The 23363-nt window shown below is 42.6% G+C and overlaps 1 protein-coding gene across 3 annotated transcripts; it reads right to left on the minus strand.

Annotated features, from left to right (window-relative positions):
• Nucleotides 1–578: 578 nt before the first annotated feature.
• UBE2L3 (ubiquitin conjugating enzyme E2 L3) lies at nt 579–14213 on the minus strand. 3 transcript variants are annotated; one of them, XM_042828573.1, is made up of 4 exons: nt 14125–14213; nt 7492–7587; nt 3649–3835; nt 579–1394 (listed from the first exon to the last, which is right to left on the minus strand). In XM_042828573.1, exons 1-4 carry the CDS (start codon nt 14149–14151, stop codon nt 1240–1242), a joined length of 465 nt encoding a protein of 154 aa, XP_042684507.1. In that variant the 5' UTR covers nt 14152–14213; the 3' UTR covers nt 579–1239. The 3 variants fall into 3 exon arrangements, with proteins under 3 accessions (XP_042684507.1, XP_042684506.1, XP_042684508.1); XM_042828572.1 differs by lacking the exon at nt 14125–14213 and adding an exon at nt 13412–13514; XM_042828574.1 differs by lacking the exon at nt 14125–14213 and adding an exon at nt 11540–11591.
• Nucleotides 14214–23363: the final 9150 nt, after the last annotated feature.

A 23363-nucleotide genomic window follows, 5' to 3' on the forward strand; every position in this document is an offset into this window, starting at 1 on the left:
GTGCCCAACTCCAAATAGAAAGGGCAACCTTCAGCATGCGTGGGTGTGCCTGGAGCAAAGGGAAAACAGCTCTGCCCAAGTCAGAATGATAACTTGAAGTAGTCATTAGATAACCTAACGTGTACTTTTAAAACGTAGGAACAGTAGCAGTGAAGTGTATTCAGTTTATTGCTTAATCCTACTCTCGTACTATTTTCAGTAATAACTGTACAGCAACTGGGAAGGAAGTGGCGTGAGTGCCATTCCCTAGCACATGTATCATCTGCATTTGGATGAAAGAAAATCTCACTAGCAGTGCTAACATTCAGTATTTGAAATCAATTCATTCCTAAAATACCCACTTTTTCACTCAATACCAGTTTATTATTTCGGTGTATCTCTTGGTCCTCAATTTCTGAAACTTCTAAACTGGTCGCACTGTTGTTCTGTGCACATTATCCAAGCTAACTTACACTAACTTTTATTAAGAATAAAAGTGAAAGGAGTTTGGAATCACATTTTACTACTACTTTTTTTTCCCAGCATTTTCCAAAAGCAGGACATAAGCCATATTCTAATTCAATAACGCAGACAAGAAATTGGATTTCCCCATTTAATAAACATTTTGTGGTAACATCAGCCAGATTTACATAAGACCTGGACATTTCTGATTGTAGTTGGGTTTTTTTTTTTTATTACGTTACAAACTGAAGTTAGGGGAACTTGCAGCAAGTCCCACAGAGCACAGTGCAATGTTTTGAAGAGAAGAGTAAACAAAACTGCCAAACACTCAATCATTTTCTGCCAGAAGTGGGAGATTTTTTCTAAGACATCAGTTTGAGGAGGAGCAAAAATTCAATGCTGAATTAAATGAACTCAGGATAGTGGTAACTGCAAGGAGAAGTAAGAAATGACAGCCACAACCTTTTCAATTCAAGGGCAGAATATAAGTCTAAGATATTTTTGATAAATTCTGACAAAAAAAAAAAAAAAAAGAAAACAGCATACTTTAAAGTATATTGAAGCAGTGATTTTTAAACAAAGAAAGCAGAACTAGAACATCTTAAATTTTTAATTCTTCCTTTACAGGTTACCTAGCCCACTTTTGATTAAGAAAACTGTAGAAAGTTAGTAACAGCCACAAGTTAACACCAAAAGGTGGCACTTGTCAATTTTCCATAGAGTCCTGCTTTACGGGATGTCTCAAATGCACTGCTCCGATCTTCTATCATACGTTGCTGACATCAGCTGTGTCAGATTTTAGTCCACTGGTCGCTTTTCACCATATTTCTTTGTAAACTCTTCAGCATTCTTACAGAATTTTTTACGGTCCTTAGAGTATTCTTCAGCTAGGTCAGCCCGCAGGGGGTGCTCAGGCTGTGGATCATTCACCAGTGCTATGAGGGACTGGATTACTGTCAAAAGAAGTAAGAACACTGTCAGAAACTAAGACTGTTAATTTAAAGGGGGAAAAAAAAAAAAGATAGAACAAGATGTAAGAAAATAACTTAAACTGCATTTAAGTATATCCTAATAAATCTTGTTTCTTTTCAAGAGCAGAGTAAGATACCACATCAGTAAGCTACAGTAATATGCCAACGTGTAGTTCAGTGACAGCAAATACATCAGGAAATCACATCTGTGAACAGAACCAACTGCCTGTGAGCAAAGACCAAAATGCACAGCACAGTATTTTCCCAAGCACTGAGCATCCTGCCTCCTTATGGCTGAGCAAGGAGTTTTACAGAAGCTTCACCTCTAATGCATCAAGTGAAGAGGGCCCCAGAATTTCTGTCACAGAACATTTTTCCCTAATACCTCTCACAATAAATTAAGCAATTCAGTTGTAATTGGATCTACTTTTGGAAACCATTTTTTTCAGCTTTATTTTTCTGCGACTTACTTCCCCTATAAGTAGGGAACAACTCTTGACATTATTCTGAACTACCAAATATGCTTTCTAGTATAGATATACTAGGCAACACAGTAAGAACTGCAAGGTGCTTTTCATACCACTGTTCACAGCTGCGTGGCAACTGCTGAGTCACAGGCTGAAGCACAGATTGAGCACCTGGGGACAGGACCCAGCCAGCCCTGGGAGCACAGGTGAAGGCAATTCAGCTGTGGGACAGGAAGGCGTGCAGCCTGGCTGCACCTCTCTTAGCATTTAAGGGCTGAGTGCTGCTGGGGGAGGGTCTCTGCTTGGAGATCCCTCCTTTGTGGAGGCTTTCCTGTGAACTGAAATCTTCAGAGATGGGTGAGCATCTTTTCCTTTGAAATACCATCCTATCTGTGCTGGTCCCTTTGCTGTTACGCTCCCGTATCTCCTTCCCACTGCACTGATCTTTCTGTAACAATAGCCATTTAATCAGCATTCCCACGCCACTTTCAAGAGAAATCAGGCTCACAAGTGTACTTTGCATTTACATAGCAAGTCCTGTGTGCTACCATGAAACTTACTGCTGCTTTTTCCTTATATACATTCTTATCACCAGTAGTGGTACCTGGGTTACAATCGTCATGAGTTCTCAAATCCATCAACTGAAGTTTATACACAACTCAGCAAGTCTACAGACAGTGAAAACACCAAGATGCATTTCCCTGAGCAGCAGTGTTAACAGCTTTCTACTTGAGGTAATGGACTCCAGACTAATATAAAGCAGCACCCTACAGTTTTCCGAAACAAGAATACCAAACTGCTAACTTTGTGCCAAAACTACAGCCAGCGGCCTCCTGAACTCACACAAAATGCTGGCAGCCACAACAGAGCGTGAGAAGTCAGGGTTTGTTTTCAGTCTGCCACCTCCCAGTTTAACTGGATTCTCCCTAGTTTTGCAGTGTGCTTACAATGCTTATCACCCTGGAAGATGCCAAGTATCACGGGAGCTTGTTTCAGAGCACAGCCTTCTCACTTTTCTACCTTTACCTGAAAGGGATGGGGGCCAAGTAGGAACATTTCCTACCACGGACCTTCAAACTTTAACAAACTAATACAGCATGTAACAATGCCTTTTCACTCAGTAAAGCCTCTTTATGTACAGTAATAAATATTTAACATCAAGTTTATCATTACCTGCCAGAAAATGTGAAAATTTCACGAAAAATTTCACATTGCTCCTAACTAATGGAGCAACGAGAGGCAAGACTTATCACACTCTCAAGTCTGGCAGAGAACCTAATGAGACTTCCTTACAATACTTACAATAATTTTTATCCAAAGACACTCCACACAGTAAGCCTCACAGCAGTGATCTTTTAATAGCTAAAAGTTAATCTGTGTCATGAGTTTGTTTTTTCTTTAAGCAAACAAGCCAAACATGTATGTAGTTACTGTTTAAAAAGAAACATATAGTAACACCATTTTTTTTCTTTTCTTTTCCATTTGGGATTTAAATACACCAAGGACACAACCTTAACGAACTCTTCAGCCATTAAGAGTTGGTTTCCTGAAGGTGGAAATGCCACAAGTCAGTGTCATTACTTTATGTTCTAATAACAAAATGACATTCCAGAAGAGCTGCATGCTTTACTCACAATATGTATTCATGAGGCAAACCTTAGGAAAATGGATAAAGCAGAAAAGCAGGTTGACAAGCGAAAATACTGTTTGCTTCAAACACACAATGCAAAGTCTCTTAATACCCTTTTTTCCTCCACAAGGAGTCCTACCTTGGTCAGTTTTGGTTGCTGGCTTCCAGTTTTCAGCACTAATTACTGGCAGACAAACCTGCCCCTTTTCGTCGATGTTAGGGTGATAGATCTTTGTTTTAAATGTAATCTTAGGAGGTTTGAATGGATATTCTGCTGGAAAGTTGATTTCGATTCTGAAGGCTCCTTTATCATAAGGAGGATTGTCCTGCAATGAGACGACAGAACATAAACAGTCCAGCATTCTATAACACGTGAACTTTAAGTAAAAGCACGTTCAGACTTCGTCTACTAAACGACCTCTTTTCAAGGCACTTTTTCCAAACACATTCCTACATTTATGAACATCAAAACTAATGCGGTAGCAAAGAGGCAATACAACCTCCATCACCTTTGTGCATCAGCATGAGAAAGGCAGACTACCACTGTTCTGAAGCTGGCTGATATTCCTGCTAGTAGGAAAGCAACCAATCCCATTTACTCCATGCTCAGAGATCTAACAAGTATTTTTATTCCCACATTTATAAGTATTTTGAAATACACTGTAAACCCTTTCTGATACACAAACAGGAAACCTCACGAGGATATTGGTTTCCCTAAAGCTGCCTGTTTTGTATCTCACACAACATGGTGGTTCAAACAGCAAAGCAGTTTGATTTGTCACATTCCCATAAGCATTCTGAGAACCCTTTTGTGCTGACTGCATAAAAACCTGCTGAGCATTAATTCGTACTAAAGATAGATATCCACTGCATCTGCTGATGAGAACATTCTGAATTCGTATGCAGTTTTAGCACCCACTGCTATCAGATCAGTTTTGATGGAGTACAATGAGAGAACTGTGAAGTAGGCAAAGATTTTCAAATACTGCTACTATTTCAAATGCTAACTGCTGAAGAAAGGCAGGAAAAAAGCTCCTGCTATGTTTAAAGATGATGAAAATGACATTCTATAAGCAGTAATAACCAGGACACCAAGCCTTCCCAAATACTTGAAGAATTCGTGTTCCCAGTTTGCGTTAAGTACAATTATTCTGCATTACCTATCGGGCCATTTCCTTAATTCAGTTCCACTCCAGAAGTTAAAAAGCTTTTACAAATACTTGGGGTTGGCGAGCACTCTATTAAGATGCTATTCAACACATAACATTCCATTTTGTTTTGGTTGCAGCTTCTAAGAAGTGACACACGATTTTTTGAGTCAAGGGAAGAAGTAACTCGAGTAGCTGAAGACCACTTTTTACCTGAGCAACCCTAAAAGCTTTTCAAGTTTAACAAATAACTTTCTGGCTGTAGTGGCAATTTACATTAATGCCCTCTTCTCACACAGTCTGCTTTGTTCTTACCTCCATCACCTGCTAGAACATGGGAGGACGTTCAGGAAAATGCTACAGGATCAGAACCGGCTTAAGAATGCTCATTTCCTGCTTGACTCTCAGTCAGAACAGTTTTTCACCATAACTCGCCAATAAATTTTAACTAAACATGTATGTAAAGCAGTTTCTCATCTTTTCAAGAGACAGAACACAGAATATTCAAGAAGTTCATTTCCAGCAATTTGTTACACTTATTCTTCTACTGACAAGGTAGACAGTCCAAATTATAAATGCTGAAATAGATATCTAACACTTGACTTGCATTCACCTGATGGATTTTTACTCTGCACAAGTTTATCAGAAGCATTTGCTATGGACAAAGTGAAATAAAATTCAGTGTAACCCAGCAGCACCTTTTACTACAGCCAGGAGCCTCATACTGGCATTCAAAAAAAAATCAGACAGTGCTTTTTCAATGTACAGAACTTCAGCTATACCCTACTGTGCAATTTAGAACAGGAAAACTTGAGAAATCACCTTCAACAGGCTTCTCAATTGAACTAACACTACAAACAAAACGCGATGTATACAGGTTCTTATAGCACTACTGCACAAACACTGTCAAAATACTAACCTTCGTATCTTTAATATTTGAATTAAAAAGCAAACCAAAATACTGCCTAGTTACAGAGTTTAATAATCAGTAACTGATTACTCTACTAATGACAGTACTTGTATCTCAAACCCTCAGCAAGAACAAAACTGGGAACAGCATGTAAAACTTCAAAAGAAAAAACTTGGGAAAAAACCTAAAAACCACCACTACAACCAAAACCAGCACACCTCACTTGTATCCAGTTTATATTTGATATTTTGAAGCCTTCTATCCCAGCCAAAAAAAAAAAAAAAAAGCAAATTATGCTTCAGCATAAGCATCTTTTATAGCATTTCCTCAAAACTAATCTATACTACTCTTCAAAACAGCTATGACACAGATATTAATTGCTCTAATAAGCATAGATTTCATAACAAAATTCCCTCTTGGCCTTGAATCCTTATTGGTGTAACATTTCGCTTGCAATAAATAGATGTTATACCCTACATACTTCTAACTTTAGCAGCAGCAAACATTCTGGTGCTTTGCTTTATTAGCCATGTTTACCACCCAAACACCACTTCGAAGCACTGCCAAAATGCTAACCTGGCACACATGAACCAGGCCAATTGGAGTGGCTTGCAAAGCACTGTTTCTCAGTCATGTAGAATTTTAGCACCAAATCCTGCTTACTGTATTAGGAAGAGTAAACTCAACCACGAGGGAATTGCTCATAGAATGAGAGTAAATTAAATCTGTTCTACAGCACCTCAAGATCAAAGGCCTCACAAAGATCTTAGCAGAGATGACACGACCCAAGTTTGTGAACGGCCTTCAGCTGTGAAAGTGAAGGCAGTGCCAAAATAACACTTCAGTTTCTTCTGAAATAGTTTACATTGGTCAGGAGACCTTTTAGGTAGCACCAAGGAAAAGCAGCAGCAAAGAGCCATACTTAAAAGTAGCTGATGTAATAAATGAATGTGAGCCGCAGCAGGTCAAAATAAAGCAAGGTGAAAATCCATGCAACCAAGGAATTTAACATACTAAGATTCCTGCTATCCCCTCCCTAACAAGTCCCTCTCTATTTGACTAATACAGTTGCTATCTACTTCTATTATTATTCTAATACTACTAATAGAAGAATTCTACTCCTGCTTTTAAACAGCAGCATTAGTGTTTTTGGAAGCAATTAATGCCTAAGGACTTTCTTTTAAAGAGCTCACTTGTAAGAATCTAAACCTTTTCCCTGCAGACTTTTTCCAACACTTAATTTTTTCCCTAGAAATGAATACAGTAATTTACAAACAAGCACCCCAAACTAACAAAAACCACAAGAAAACCACACACAAATCTACTGAGGACTAAATACAGTAAACTCAGGCATTCTCCTATGATGATGTAAATCTTATACTTTCAGCTTGAGATAACAAACTACACAGCTCACCTGCTTCCCCTTTCCAGGACCTTTCCCAAGCAACCCAGCGCCATCGCCGGCTCTGCAGCCTTTGCAGGGCTGGATCAGACCCACAGTTACCCAGCGTTCAGCCAACTATTCATCAGTTGTCCAGAGCCCCTATCAATTACGTATAGATTTTTCTTCACACTACTTACAACAAACATCACTACTAACGTTACTACCACTTACTACTACCAACATCATCAGGCACTAATAAAACCACACAAGACATTCACACGAAGTGAAAAGACAGATCACAATGTTTGTCTTGAGACTATACGAGAAGTCTGAAGAGGGCCAAGAATTAAATCCATTGGCACCCTTCACTGCCCAGGAAACAACAACTCTGAAAGCCAGCTTCCCTACAATGAAGAAATCTTGCCAGTGTATCTAATGGTCTATCTAATGGTCACTAACAGCAATGCAAAACTGGGGATTTACGGTAAAAAAATGATCATGTTTTAAAGCTCATTAAAATAAAGAGCATTTCATACTCACAGGAACAATAAGCCCTTGCCAGGTCAATAAATTAGCTTCATCAACCTGGATATTACGAAAGTTTTTCATTCCACATTTGCGGATTTCTTCAAGCTCCTGGAAAAGAAGCAGAGGAAGTCAGCAGTTAATATGATGTGAGGCACAACGCTCAGCTCTGTTTCAGCAAAACGCCTGGAGGTCAGCGTGAGCTCCTCTGAGACTAAAGGAGCCTGAGGCTTCAGTGGCAGCGACCCACAGAAAACAAAGCGCTGTCCCTGTGAGAAGTAAAATTCTGAGACAAGTTGCTCATAAAGGGTCAACCACCAGTAAAATCTTTTCTCGGCTTCGGTGATGCCTACGTCTCTAACAAGTATGTAAGCTATTTTCATATTAAAATGACTATAAGCCCAACTGCAGCAGCTGTTTCCCTGAGTATTTATTTCATCAGAAAGCTGTAAGACCAAAAATAGCAAAAGGCTCCACCTATTCCCACAATAATGACAGTCCTTCAAGAGTTTTATCTGCACAGACAGCGTAACTGAACTCAAATTAAGCCTCCTGACACGAAATGTAAAACTTTCCCTGTGGTTCCAAGTGTGAAGCACATGACAGCAGCCCACACACACTGGGAAAAAGCACTGCTGAGGTGCATGCTGCCAGCACACAGACCTCCACTGCAGACAACCACATCTGCAAACCCAGGCAGGATATTACGATTAAACACCAACTGCCAGCACAGGAACCACAACGCACAGAGCATTAGAGGTGCTGAGTGCTGAAGGCACGGGGAACCTGCTTGGAAAGCACCAGGGCAGTTCATGCCCCTCCTGCAGCTGTTCTAAGGGAGCTCCCCGCACACAGAACTGCCACATCCAAAAGCAAACTGTCCCACAAGGGATAAATCCCATTCCACACCAGATGCAGCGCACCGGTCACCAGGAACAAACCAGACTAAGTTTACCACTATGTAGTTAAGCATGAATAAACATGCAACACAGATACCTTGCCTCTAAAACAGGAAAAGAAAAAAAACCCAAGTTCAGTGTTTTAAGTATACTGACTGGAAAATTACTATTATTAAACTCATAAAAAGATAGAATGGCTTTGCATTAATGGTAAATGAAATATCTGTATTTCATAAGTAGATTCAGGTTAAAAAGTGAATGATTACTTAAGAAATGCAATCAAGCAGGGCACAGATCATTATAAAATTGTAATAAGAATTGCACAAAAGGAAAAAATCCAAGCTAATAAACAAGTTGTTCCCTATTTTTTTTTTTGTCAAGTCCATCACATGGGAGAGGGAATTAAAGAGCCTGGAAGACAACACAGGAAAGAGCCAGCAGAAACCCTGTTCATCTTTCAAAATGACACGTGGAACGACTGTGGAATTCACTCTCATAGAGAAGCAGCAAGTGACTGCAGTGTGCCAGGCCCAGATTCTGTGCCTCCTGCCCTGCTGCCTTGGGTCCTGCAGGAGTAACAATAACCAAGAAGGGAGCGGAGGATAAAGCAGGCAGTCCTTTTCCTCACCTGGAGACATGACCCACCTGAAAAACTTGCTTAAGAAAGGTGCCAATTTATCCTAGCAGGGGCTTTTCTTACCCTAGAAGCATATTTGCAATGTATTACTCTTATTTCTAATTCATATTTTTAGTGTTTTTATGTTTAATTCATCAGAAGTGACAGGAGATTAAGAACTCAGGATTAAAAAGGGGTGGGAACTCGCAATAAAGACCTAAACGGTCTCAGAACTACAGAAGCAGACAACTCAAGGATATAGGCACAGTTAGAAGAAGTGAACGAACTTCCAAACGTCACCAAACAGCATTAGATTAGAAGTTAATGCTTCAGTGCTGAGAGCTAATCTTAGAGGGTCAAAAATTACTGTATGGGGTATAAGAATACAGTCCGGATATTTATTTTAAAATAAATCCTAATAGTCCAGGCAGGCAGTGAATAGAGTAATTCCTCTTCTCTCCTCCACCCCTTTGTCAAGCAACATCATTAAAGGCACACAGAAGCAGCCTAACCAAAGGTTCGAATGCTGCAGAAGTTTAAGTCATCTTTAACTTCCCACAGCCTGGCCGCTTTGCTCCCCACTTATTACAGACAACACGCTCTGCGCAGCACGTGGGAAGGAGAAAGTTGTTCCGGGGTAACCTCAGCCTTGGGGAAGAGCAGCAGGCCTGGATGCATACGCTACCTTTCTCGTACATAAACAATACATAAAGTTTCAGTTTTTTGCTTTGAACAGCACAAATGATTGTATTCATTGTGAATTCAAATGATTGAAATAGAAAATGAAGTGACATCACCTTAAAATCATAGAATGCCTTGGGTTGGAAGAGACCCTAAAGATCATTGAGTAAAATGTACCCGCCTTTTAGAAGAAAGCTGGAATACCAGATTCACACCTAGAGCCATAGATTACAACAATTTTTAGAACTCCTACTCCTCAAAATTCACTGAAGGCTTAAAAAAAAAAAAAAAAAAAAAAAAAACACCAAACAAAAAAACCCACAACCAACCAACCAAGCCACCAAACCACCAACCACTAGGCGTCCAGCACAGCCCTGGAACTGTTTTGCTTACGCATCTTTGAAGTTTGGGGGCTTGGCTAAAAAGAAACAAAACGGATAGTAAGATTCAGTGGAGACTGAAACGGTTAAGTTTATCGACTGCAAGAAGCTCTGCATTAAGCTGCAGATGCTATTAAATTCATAAATGAAAACAAAGGTCTACCGAAATGACTGCACACTTTGCTTACCTAACATTTACAATTTATCTGTTTGTGCATTACCTAAAAGATGTGTGACAAAGCTAAATAGGCTCCAAGACACCGATAAGGAGCTCCAACTTGACTTTTGAATCTTATGTACTGCTGAGAAATGTTAAAAACAAAGAAACAAAACAAACAAAACCAAAAAAGAAAACAAACCAGATTCCAGCTCATTTAGGAGCTGTTACAGAGTTTCTGAAACCAAGAGGCTGCGATACTGCACTTCCATATGCTCACAAGCTTTTATCGAGTAATTTTACTTTTTGGCAAAATGTTTACATCTGGTTTTCACTCATAAGTGTTCTCTTAAAGTTTTGATTATAAACCTTTTTCTCAATTTTCATTTTTGAAGAAAGAATCAGCTCTCACTCGCATGCAAACAACCACGTATGGCACGAGGCCTTCCACCCCTCATTAAGGAGAAGCTTGGACACACAGAGTTGTTTGTAGCACCTTTCCTGGGGACAGTCTTGCCGTTCAGGAGATTGCAGCACTCTGCAGGCCACATGCAGCAGGGCAGCCCTGGGTTTCATCACTGAGTTCAACGGTGGCACACGTCTGACTATGTGATCATGGAGGCAGACTGAAAACAGAGATTTGAAGAATCGCTACCTACTCTTTAAATCTATTTTCAATTCTTACCGCTATAAATCCTCGTAACACCTAAAAGCCAGGAAGCGAAAGCACAGACGTCAGCTCAATCACACTGCAGATGAGCGCTGGAAGAAGGAGCTGCAGACCCAGGGCAGCTCAGTACCACTGCGATGAGTGCTGCCTGTGCCCGAGTACCACACACTGCTGACGCCAAGCGGTGACGGCTCAGCAACAAGAGCCTCCCCCTTTGCAGCTATGCACTGCCTCCCCTCAGATCACTCAACTCCAGAAAAGAGCCTGTTTCATGTTAGTGAGTGGAAATTGCAAGCCCTTCAGTGAAATCTCTCACATGTCTCCTGCAGATGCACTGCGTGTGTTTGGGGAAAATGCGCTTCTCACAAGAAACAGTCATGAAGCAAAGCAGCCCCCCAAAAGCAAAGAACGAGCTGCTTTCTTAAGTTGAACTGTGCTGCGTTTGCCAGGTTCTCAGTCCCATCCTACAAGGGAAAACCCATAACGACACACCCTTGGTGCAGGCTGCCTTATTCCCACCTCTCATATTCCACAAACAGTGGCGATCTGTCAGCTGCGGCTCTTTGAAGAGGTGCAATGGTGGCTCAGAGATCAAAACTCCACCTCAAATGCTGCTGGAGCACAATTCATTAGCTAAGAATGTTTCACATTTTTACTAACCTGGGTGCGCTCGCAGAAAGACTTGAACAAACAGAAAACAGTTAGACCAGACCATCACATAAAGCCCTGCTAAGAGAGGACATAAATTAGGGCCTTGGCCTAAGACAGGCCACTTGCACACAGTGTGCAGTAACAAGGCAATCTTATGCACATTATAACCTGACTTAAATGTTAAAACGAACTGTAAGACAGCAAAATTTCAGTGCTTCTTTCACAAGGAGGTTTGCAAATTGAAGAGTCCATAATCTGAAGAGGAAACCCACTTCCACCTGAAAGGTGGCAACTACAATAACACTCCCGTCTGCCTGTGGGCAGGCTGCATGTTATTATGAATCAACTTCACCAGTCTCTGTGGCATCGTGACTCATGAGTGACTGATGTGTGACACGTATTCAGGAAAGATTACAGCACTTCAAAATGTTGGCAAGATCTCACGGAAATGGAAATGCCTTTATTTTATGCGACCTATAAAAGATTCATTCTCAGCTACGAAAGACAAAGTTGATGTTTAGCCCCCCCAGAAAAAGAGAACTAATTGAGTTGGAAGAGACCAACCCAATTAATGCTTACTGTACCTTATTATTAGTATTGGTTTTTTGTTTTGGGTTTTTTTTTGTTTGTTTGTTTGTTTTTGGTTTTTTTTTTTTGGATATTCAGTGACACATGGAATCACCCATCATCCTATGGTCCTGAGTTTGGAATCCCACAGGCTCTTTCATAGTGCAAAATTCTGAAAGTGAAAGACTTGAGATCAGCAAATTTCCACTTTATAACCTAAACAACAGTATCAGGCTGGTATATGTGAGTTATAAGAGCTCCAGTCCGTTCCTATCCAGATGAATAGCAAACTTAGAGCACAACAGGCTGATCTGATGCCACAAAAGGAACAAATGAAGCTGCTTGTTGAACAGCCTGTACAAGTTATGCGATAAAGCATCTCGCAGCTGTTGGAGTGGCATAAAAAAAAAGCACATGACACACACAGTCCATAAACAGAAGGCAATAAAAATGAAAGTAAAAACGTAAGAGGGAAGTTATCAATGTCTCCTTCCTTCCTACACCGCTCCCTCTGAAAAGAAACTGCCACTGTTTTTCTAGAAAAGGTCACATCGTCAAAACCATTTCGATGGCATTTCAGTGAAAGACCAAGGCACTACGTGATGCTTTAGGAGCACCGGGGACTGCGTGAGGGGCTGAGAAGCACAAGGGCTCTGTAAATTTAAGGACAAACTTTCTTGCCTCTCATATTTTCATGTTCTGTACTAAATACTTTGACATTGAGTTAGATATTTTTCCTCTAAGAAAAAAATATTGATGTGCTTTTGAACAACAGAGCAGGCATTAAAGCTGCCTTGCAAGAAGCTACACCTATCCTATCTGAAACAAAGAACCTAATTCAAATACAAAGCTGCAGATATGCTGATGGCTCTCAAACTATGACCAAAAAATAACAGCTATCAGAAATGAAATAAAAACCAAGCGCCACTTCCTCAGAAGCCTTCAGGAGAACCAAGGCCTTACACCTGCTGATCTAATACATATCTGAATGACTCCGCACATATTATATTTACTACTTAATTTTTGATGCCTACATGGCACAGTTAAGGTGACAAAATGAGTCTTGTGAAAGCAATGCTGATCTATGGGTTTCCTCAAAAGCGACTGCTCACGCGCACACAGATGTGATCAGCCATGGAAACGTAACCTCGAACAACCTACAGCCCCCAGCAGAACCCTAACCCTCCAGGGCTCACAGCCTTAAGGGCACCTCTAAATCTGCTACTGAAGGAGAAGTTTAGCAGCATTGTTATGTACCAATTTTCACCACAAACAGTATTTTACAGTAAAGACGCTCTCTTCGTGGAAACTCACGCTCAAGGCTGTCCGCACATAAGAATCTCCCTCCTCGTCAGCATATCGCAGTGAAGACAAATCCATCACCACGCCCGGAGCGAGCGAGGCAACTTCTGAACCCGGGTCCACGCTTCACCTCGATAAGCCTCTGACTCACGCGGGCGCGGCGGTCCCCCCACCAAACTGCGGCGCCGAGACCCCCCCCCCCCCAGCGGGGCCAGCGGAACCCCCCGGCCGAGGGGCGGAGAGGGCACGGGACGCCCCCGCGCTCCCTGCCCGGCCGAGCGCGGCCCGCTGGGAGGGCCCGGCCGTCACACCGCGCCGGGGATGGGCCGGGCGCGGGGCGTCCCGGCCGCGCCGTTTCCTTCCCCCTCGGCCCTTCCTCTTTGCTTAGTCACCGCGGGAGCCCCCCGAGGGAGGGGGCCGGCCCGCTCCGCACGGCCTCGCGGCACTCTCCGAACCCCTCCCGGGCCGCCCCTGGCGGCGAGCGGCGGCCGAGGCGAGACGCCCGAGCGCGGCGCGGGGCCGAGGCGGCGGCGCGGCCCCTCACGGCCGAGGCCCAAGCGCCGACCGCTCCCGCCCGGCCGCCCCGGGCCGGTGACGGGAAGGGGCCCCTCAAGCGGCCCGCGGCAGGGAGAGGCGAGGAGCCCGGTCTCATAGGAGCGCCGAGGGCGAGGGAGAGGCGGGGGCCGCCCGTCCCGCGGCCCTTCCCGACGCGGCGCCGCTGTTACCTTCATCAGCCTCCTGCTGGCCGCCATCTTGGCTCTGCTACCGCCGCCCCACAATGCATGGCGGCGGGCAGGGCGCTCGGCGCCGCGCTTCCTGCGGCGGGCGGGACGGAGGGCGGGTCGAGCGCGGGGCTTCGCCCATTGTCCGGGCGCGAGCCGGGCCGTGCGTTCTCGGAGCGCACCCGGGAGAAGAAAGAGCGGACGGCTGCCGGCTGGCCCCAGCTGTGCCTTCAGGTCTGCTGCTCGCCGGGCTCCGGTCCCCGCCGGCGGTCCGTCGCGGTAGCCGGGTGCTTCACGCAGGGCCGGCGACTAGAATCCTGTGGTCTTCGGCTGCCGCTTCGCATCTGAAACGCCGTTCTGGGCCGCCGGAATCGCTCCCTGCGCCGTTCGCCGCTGTCCTCGCTGAGGTGGCGCTGCTCCGCAGCAAAGTTACTGCTATCATCCGAAGAAGCTCTGTGCTTTAAAATAGGCCTTACGGACACGGACATCATGAAAAAGCAAAGTAAATGTGAAATACATAAAGTACTATAAGAGGCTCTCAAAAACTTGCGGGGATGCAACGGAAGTGATCGGTTCTGAAGAACAAGGATTACAGTACCCATTAGGATCATCCTGTAGCAACGGGACAGATCTGCGTGACGGGAAAGGTGTTTCACCAGAGGCGAACAGCAGAAGGACCAGCATGACAGAAAGGGACTATAAATAAGGAAAAGGAAGAAGATATTGCTCACCTGTATCAGGAGATTCCAGGTTCAGAGGAAAAGCTTCACCAAGGAGGGATCTCCAAGCAGAGACCCTTCCCCAGCGGCACTCAGCCCTTAAATGCTGTCTAAGAGAGGTGCAGCCAGGCTGCACGCCTTCCTGTCCCACAGCTGAATTGCCTTCACCTGTGCTCCCAGGGCTGATTGGGTCCTGTCCCCAGGTGCTCAATCAGTGCTTCAGGCCGTGACTCAACAGTTAGCTGCAACTCCCCGAACAGCTATTTGATAATCAAGATTTTACATCTACAATAATGTTTATTGCTCCAAATCTCAACATTTGTTAAGAAGTATACAGCATACATAGAAGCCAGCTTAATGCTCACCTCTTCACACAGGTGTTGTGAAACTGTAAACATCTTTCAGGCTGTATCATCATAACTATTTAGAGTTATGATCTTATGCTATCATCCTGATAGCAGGAGAGGTCTAACATACGCAGTGTGTGGCAGATGGGGGGCTCCACATGTCAATCAGATGCACATAGTGTGAGAATAGGAGTGGCAGAGGCTGAGGACTTGTGATGTGACACTGGTGCTGAAGAACTGACATTGGCTAAGAGGGCTATTTCAGATTACATGCTGCTCAAGTTCAGAAATACTTATGTCTGAGACCATGGTGACTTGGAAGAACAGCTCTTTAAGATTATTTTACGGATATCCACAGATGTGAAAAATGAGCTGCTTCAGCTATTATCTGTATTTATGTATTTGTCAGAATTCTGTCCACGTTTTCATCTCATCTTTATTCAGCTGTATAGTTCTCCAGGACCATCACGTCTCAGAGAACTCATTCAGGCTCTCACCCATATCTGCACTGAGTTATACACAAAAGGCAGTACTAAAAGAGCTGCAGAGAAATCTGAATTACTATCTGTAATTTTAATCCATGGTTTTTATAGCTTGTAAGAGAATGTCAGAAGTACCTGGGATAATTACTAAGATAATCTACACTTCCTTCGACAAGAAAAAACACCACCCACACTAACTAACAATAGCCCAGCCAGCTCTTAAGAAATCACTGCTGGGTGCAGCTGTCCTCACAAGTTACCACCTGATGCTGACATCCTCTCTTAATGCAAGGTGTTGAAGGAAGTCGACACAATTGCACGCAGCTCACATACCTGCTGCCAGCACTGATGAGCAATGCCTTCTTTGTTGGCAAGGGTTGTGCAGCCACAGTCGCACTACTGCATTTCTCCTGGATATAATTCACTGGTAGTAATGAAATGCTGTCTGATATTAAAGCAAAAAGAATTTACTTTCAGACAGAATTTCAATTATAACTCTTACCTCCCTGTTAGTGACAGGGCTAGTGACGGCTGCTAGTTATACAAAGTTTTGCAGACCTTTCTGCATTTGTGAAATTTTTTGTTGTTGTTTCCAGGTCGCACCCATTATTTTTTCTGGCAGTGGACAGCATCCAAAATACATGTTTTGGTGTCTATTCTGCAGGGCTCGCCAGTCCCTTGAAGACATCACGTCTATGCCTGCTCTCTTCCAAAGATCATTTTCTATCACCATTTTAGGACCATAACTGTTCAAAAAAAGAAAAAAAGCCTAAACAAACTTTCCAAACATGTGAATAACAAAATAGCCTGACCCTTGGAAACTTAAAACAAACAAATAAATAAATAATCTCTGTGTATAACTTGTGTCATGAAATGGACTCTCAACAATCAGAAAGATCAACGCAGTGAAGTGGTGATACAGGAGGTGACACGACAAAGGGACTAGCACGATGGAAGGGTGTTACAAAGAAGAAAGGAAAGCGCTCACTCATCTCCCAAGATCTTGTCTCACAGGGAAAACTCCACAAGGGAGGGATATCTAAGCAGAGAGCCTTCCCCAGTGGCAGTCAGTCCTCAAATGAGGTCTACGAGAGGTGCAGCCAGGCTCTACCCCTACTGGTCACACAGGTCTATTGCCTTCACCTGTACTCTCAGGGCTGCCTTGGTCCTTTCCCCAGGTGTTCAATTAGTGGTTCAGGCCATGACTCAACAGTTCCCTACAGACTGCTGAAAAGAGACAAAATAGATCAGGAAATCTGAATGGGAGGAACTAAGAAAAAGAATAATTTGTTGGTATATTAAACTTGATCACACCAACAACTTGAATACAAAATGTGGGTCTACAAATCAAGAAAAAATGCAACAGAATAAGAAGTGGTAAAGCGAAGGGCAGTGATCAAGGGGATGGAACATCTGCCATATTAAGAGAGGTTGAAATGGCCAGAGCTCTTCTACCTGCAGAGGTGGAGGCTGAGAAAGAATACGGTTGAGCTTACAAAAATCATAAAGGCAGCAGCTAAGGTGCACACAGAACTAAACCACATACAGTGAAACTAATCAGAAATCAGTAACAGCCAAAGCACTCCTTTTCTCTTCTGGAGCTCCCTACCATGAGCTGTAGAAGAGGCAAAACTCAGCAAGTTCAAAAATGAACTAATTGAGATGGGTGACAGGTCCATAAACAGAAACAAAAAAAAAAAAAAATAAGCAGGGAATAATTCTCACCAAACATCTCTAATTGATGCCCAGATGCAATTACAGATGCTTGGAAGGATGAGGTGAATGACTGGGGTCTGCACACTGCCCCCAGGTAGGGCATATGCTGCTGCCACGGGCAGGGCAGTGAGCTAGAAGGATTTCTGTCCTGGTCTGACATCCTTGCATCTGGGATTCCTAGACATGCTGATTTACAGAATAGACAAAACTCAGATTTCAAAGTGGTTCTAACTCATTTAGAACACACTTTAGGGAGCTACATATGATCATCAGGGGTTAAGTACATCTTCAAGAGCAACTAAACAGTTCGTTTTATAGCTAATTTAAAAAGAGAACACAAAAACCTTAAGCTTACTATAGGTATAAAGCTGCTTTTCTCAGTTGGTTAGATGCCTCAGAAGTAGTCCACTACTCCTTTCTCTATCATAATCAATTTATTCCATGATTGGAGGAGAAAAAAGAAAAGCCAGACAAAAGAGTAATGTCCTACACTTCTGTGACGAATAAAACCAAACCGGTAAGAAAATCAAACAGGAAAACCAATCCAAACCAAAGAACACATGCCACTGAAGTTGCATTACCCCCACAAAAAGTAAGCCACTTCAAATGACTGAGTTCAGAACTTGGCGATGAAGCCATGAGATGGCAGCAGAGCCCATGGAATGAGCACCCTTTGTGGCAGGGGCATCTGCATTAAATATCACTTATGTCCCAAGTGGGTCTTAGTGTTACAAACATATTTTTTAAGGGGAACTCTAATCAAAAGCCTTGTTCTTCATTCCTGCATTACATCACTTCTTATATTTCTCACAGCTGCAGAAATTTGAACAATAATTGGATCTCTATTTTAAGATAAATCATAGAGAGTCTTTTTACCACAGTAAACCTTTAGTAAAGATGATGTGAGCTTAAGCAGTGTAGAAAGGGCTGAGGAAGCTATCAAAAATCTGTTTCTCTAGATGTATAGCTACTAGTTTGGGAAATAACAACAACAATGGAATAATCCAGTGGTATAGAGCAAGCATATGTTCTGAAGTTTGGGCCAAGTGGAGAAGGGTGGAGGACAGCTTGGGGGTGGCTGTGTGGGTGCTGTGTAGCTGCTGAAAGCCAGGATCAGCCCTATCCACATGGATCTCCGGGCCAGGTATCAGCCTGTAGCAACTAACAGGAAAACGAGCCAGGCCCCACAGTGCTGAGCTGGGCTGCCTGCCACTGGGAGGGCAAACCTGGGTCATGGGATGGAGCTCACAGTGAGCGGTGCTGAGCCGGATGAAACAGAGAGCAACACAGCAACAGGTGTAATACTGCCTTTCTTGTGACATATGACTGCAGCTCTGTGCAGTTGTCCTGAATCTCACCACCTGCAAGGGACTTGGAAACTCACTGAAACACTGGACAGCTGAAGGACAAAGATGGTATTATTTGGCAGTCGATTCTGAGAGAAATGAAAGGGAGCTCCTACGCATGGGCTCATGTAAATTCAGCCCTACAGGCATGCAGGTACACAGCACAACCGTGGAGGAGTGGCGCTGACAGACAGAGCGGTGGTCCATGTGTTAACCCTGCAAAATTCATCCAAACCCACGATGTGTCACTTGAGAAGCATTTCCTCCACGAAATACTGTTAGACACAGTCTGGACACCAGTTGTTGCACTTCACAAGCAGTGCTTACAGCATTCCTATGTTCTGAGCTCAGTTATCTCCACGCACCTTCAGTGGAGTAGACCCTGTGGAATAATGTCACAGAAGACCACCTTAGTTTTAATAGATTTCAGTATGTCAAAAACCCCAATATCATTTTAAGCAAGGAGAAGCAAGAGTGCCATCCACTTTAAGGGGATATATTTTGCTACGACTTTTACCCCTGACCTTTTCCTGAGCAGCACATTTCACTCCCATGACCCGGGTGCACGTGGCGCTTCCTACTCAAGCTGTCACATCCACAGAGGTGGAGGAAGCAGAGCTGGCATTATGCAGCTTGCTGCTTATTCATGAAATGAGTGTGACTAAAGACAAATCCCCAGAGGAGGATCCAGCCTGAGGCTGGCACATTCAGGGCTGACTGGTTCCTCGCTGTATGAGCGAAACCATGCCCTTCAGCACTACATGGATGATAGCAACCAATATGTGAAACATGAGGACCAAAAATTTGTCTTGGTATTTTTACTATTGTTATTCATCCCAGGATAAGAGCATGAGAAGAAAGCACTTAATGCTCTAAAAAAAAACAACCAAACAAAAACAACACAAAAACCAAACAAAAACAAATCACAAAGATGGGAAAGTATGAGTATGAAATTCAGCTCATCACACACCACACAACAACTCTGAAAGATCAGGCAGGTGACAAGAAGAATGGCAAAGACAAAAAAAACCAGTATTTTCAGTAGCATTTCATTACATGTTGTGTTGCAAAATAGCCCTGCAAATTCTAACATAAATCATCACAATTCACCTTTCTGTAGAAAGGCAATGAGAGAACAGCGATTCCACAGCTTATGGCTTTTAGAAATTACCTGCCAAGTGTGTAATTTTAAAGTGACTCTCTTCCATTAGAGCTACAATAAACAGCATGGTGGAAAATTCAATCTGATGAGCTTATCTAATGAGCTTATCTAATAAGAAGGTTGTGGAGGCCAGAGCAGAAGAATCTGAAACATTTCATCACTGATTACAAACCTGCTTCTGAATTAATCAGATAATGAAGTGCATGGATCTAATGAACCTAATGCTGATCAACAAATTATCAGTGATCCTTACAGATTTTTGGCAGGGAAACTCCTTTTTTTCTGAAGTTTCCCAAAAGCACTAAGGTTACAAAAAACTTGCACCCTGTATGCAGTTTATTCCACAGTGGCCAGTAGGGGTAAACTTTATGATTTCCACAATTATTTTATTTGCTCACAACCTGTTCAAATTCCTTTTGGGTCTCCAGGTGTCTGTTATGACAAAATTTAATTGAAATAGCAGCAATTAAAAAGATAAGATAAATCCCGAGCACTTTTAAGTACAATCTCAGTGGAAAAATACAGAGCTGCTGCAAGTAACAGAAATGTTTCAGCTATTGACGGCGTACTTTGTGCCAGTCCAAATTTCTACGTGTTCAGCATGGGTTCAAACTGCACCTACACCAACTTGCTTGTCTTCTTCTCATCCTTCTCCAACAAGTTCTTTTCACATTGCTAGAGTTTAATTATACGCTTCCATTCTACAACATAAAATCTGAAGGCAGTCCTCCAGAGTAGCTGTACGCGGTGGAGCCTCAGAACGTAACTGTCATCGCTAAGCAGGTTTCACCACCTCAGTGCCCCCTGTGAGGGAAAGCATGCACATGATATGTATTGCTGGGCAGAGACCTCGAGCTATGTCTGAGGCACAGGGAGAAATCCTTGCTTTTTCTTCTGGTTTTCTGCTCTTGGAATTCCTTTTCACTTTCTGCTTAGTACTCACTGAAAGATCAAATCCGTGCCCATTGAAACCTAGCATTCTACTCTGGGCTACTGCCAGAATCAGCACACGGACTGGATAGACCTTTGCTCTGATCCAGCATGGCAGGTCTTATGTTCTTATTATGACTTAAAATTTACTTTCTCCAGAGGGATGTGCTTATAGAAGACCATCTGTCAAGTGATTCACAAGAAGTGGACATAAAATAGAACTGAATATGACTAACTGAATACATTAAAAAAATTAAACAAGTGCCTGGCAAATGAAAACTTGAAAGATCTTACGTAAAAACACTGAGTACGAACTGGAATTTGTCACCTGTCCAGTATCTGCTTAGCATTTTAAATGGTACCACCTTTGATGAAACATTTTTTTAACATCCTGTATTGCCCTTTTTTTATGAAAACATACGTGACTTTTCCTTTTTGTCTCAGTTGTTTTGGACTAAAGAAGAATAGGCAATCACAGCAATGTCAAAGAACAAGACAGAAGCAATCACATGGATTAAGTTACTATTATCTCTTTGAAATCCAGGGGCCTTGCAACTTCAGACCAGAATTCATCCTAATTGCTTGCAACGACAGCAAATTTGTTTTAATTGTTGTGCATCTGCACCCAATATGATTTGTCCTGCACTATCAAATTTTTGGTATTTGTCTGAATAACTTAGTACAGACAGCTCTGGAAAACGTAGATACTTTGGATAAGAATGTCAAAACTCTTTTGTAAAGTAGATTTTGCAAGAAATTTCATTTTTAATTTGTTAATGACCTCAAATATTCAGAGCTGCTATGAAAATAAAGCTAATTGATAGATTACTTTTTGAAAGCACTTTCTACGTAACACTTGCTATTAAGGAGTGAGAATAAGCTCCATTTTAAGGTAATAACCATTTTAGACAGCAGTTTTAATATCAGTGTATATGCTCTCAAGTGGTGGTGTGCATGTGCTGTAAGAAAGGCATCTTTATGATGCTGATAGAGCATAATTGGAGCAGGTCAGGAAAACCAATAGATACGGGACTGCATCTAGAGATGGAATGCTGTAGCAGTGATGCTGTCATAAAACAATCTCATTTTTCTTTCAACTGCAGACAAAGTATTGCTCACTGTGGTTTTCAGGGTGACACACATCTCTAAAATATGTTTTTCTAAGCACAGATTCAAACATCAACTATCTCATTGCTTTGGAGCTTTCATGGCAGGCTTCATTTATAATGTTAGGGAACAGTTCCGCATCCCCCCCACTAACCTGTTCCACTGCTTAGCTCTCCATATGCTCAGAATGGAAGCCCTACTGTTTGGTCTATTTGGTGAAAATGAGACAACTGCCTTTTGCTTTGTGTCACTGAACCTGAAGAGTGAGTGACTGACACTTTGAATGTCAAATAAAAACAGCATTTACACAGTGTTGCTTCCCTCATCACTTTTCTAAAGTCAGAAAAGACAGCTCTTTCAGCCTTCCCTGCTGGGTCGTGTTTTCCAACATTTTGACACTCCCTCTTGCTCTCTTCTCTCCCCAGTTTTGTTCTTTTCAATCTGCAGAATCCAGAACCAGATACAGCAACCTGGCTGGACTCTCACAGGCACTAAGCCCAACAGAGCAATTCCGCTGTATTTCCGTATGTCCCTTTTTGTAAACACGTTAAGTCTGTAATAGATGACAGCCCTTCATGCCAGCCAGCTACCCGTGCACCACATTGCCGCACATTTATGTCATGAAGAACTGAATTATTGCAGCAAGTAACCAAGAGGAAAAATCATTCTTCATTTAAAAATGAATGAAATGACTAAGAGTTAGCAAATCTCCACGTGTACTGACCTCAGGCAGACTCAGCATCATTCCAGCTGTGTGCTACATGCAGTTCATTGAGGAAGGCAGTCCAGAGAAGCCTGTTTACTAGAGCATTATGATGGGTCAAAGAAAGTTCTTGGCAAGCTCCATCATCTTAAGGGTCAGAGATTGTGAAGCCTTGTTTGATGTCTTGGCTTTTATGCATGAAATTATTGGAAGCTCTTCAATAACAAAATTTCTGCTGCTCTTCTGCAGACTGTTCCAACCTCTGAAGATCTACAGACAGAAAATCTGTGGTGCATACTTTTGTTTACAGATGCTTGAAAAGTCCCACATTTGGTATTGAATCTTACTGCTGGTAATTCCAATCCATTTAGCAAATCTAACGTTTCACATAGCTCCCAAATTCCTGTACCTCAAGGTCATTCAGGGTGCACACTGAAAATGGATAGAAAGGCTTTCTATTTTGGACAGATACTGCATATATCTAAATCTCTAAATGGACACTGGGCAATGACTTCAGGACTTGTGAGGCCTCATCTAGAGGCTTCAAACACAGACAAACTTGTTAAGAATATCACAGAACATATCTTACGGTATGTCCAAGATGTTCCTAATAAAATTAGCAGAGATTTTCCTCCTGTCTTTAGAGAAATAATTTTGGGGCATCCAGTAGAAATCCACAAGGAAAAACTACTGCCTTAACAGTAGGTTAGAACTTGAGTGAGGCCTAAAA

Source organism: Centrocercus urophasianus, unplaced genomic scaffold (genome assembly GCF_019232065.1).
Source record: "Centrocercus urophasianus isolate 14NV4802_14NV808 unplaced genomic scaffold, USGS_Curo_1.0 seq_30, whole genome shotgun sequence".
Lineage (NCBI taxonomy): Eukaryota > Metazoa > Chordata > Aves > Galliformes > Phasianidae > Centrocercus > Centrocercus urophasianus.

What these genes read in the sequence shown, in the direction of transcription:
- UBE2L3 (XM_042828572.1), bottom strand. Translation starts at nt 13,477, where the DNA reads ATGGATTTGTCTTCACTGCGATATGCTGACGAGGAGGGAGATTCTTAT. An exon ending in ATGTGCGGACAGCCTTGAGC is followed by an intron (nt 7,588 to 13,411) that starts GTGAGTTTCCAC and finishes CTTCTTTTCCAG; the next exon opens with GAGCTTGAAGAAATCCGCAA. An exon ending in AGCAACCAAAACTGACCAAG is followed by an intron (nt 1,395 to 3,648) that starts GTAGGACTCCTT and finishes TTCTTTTGACAG; the next exon opens with TAATCCAGTCCCTCATAGCA.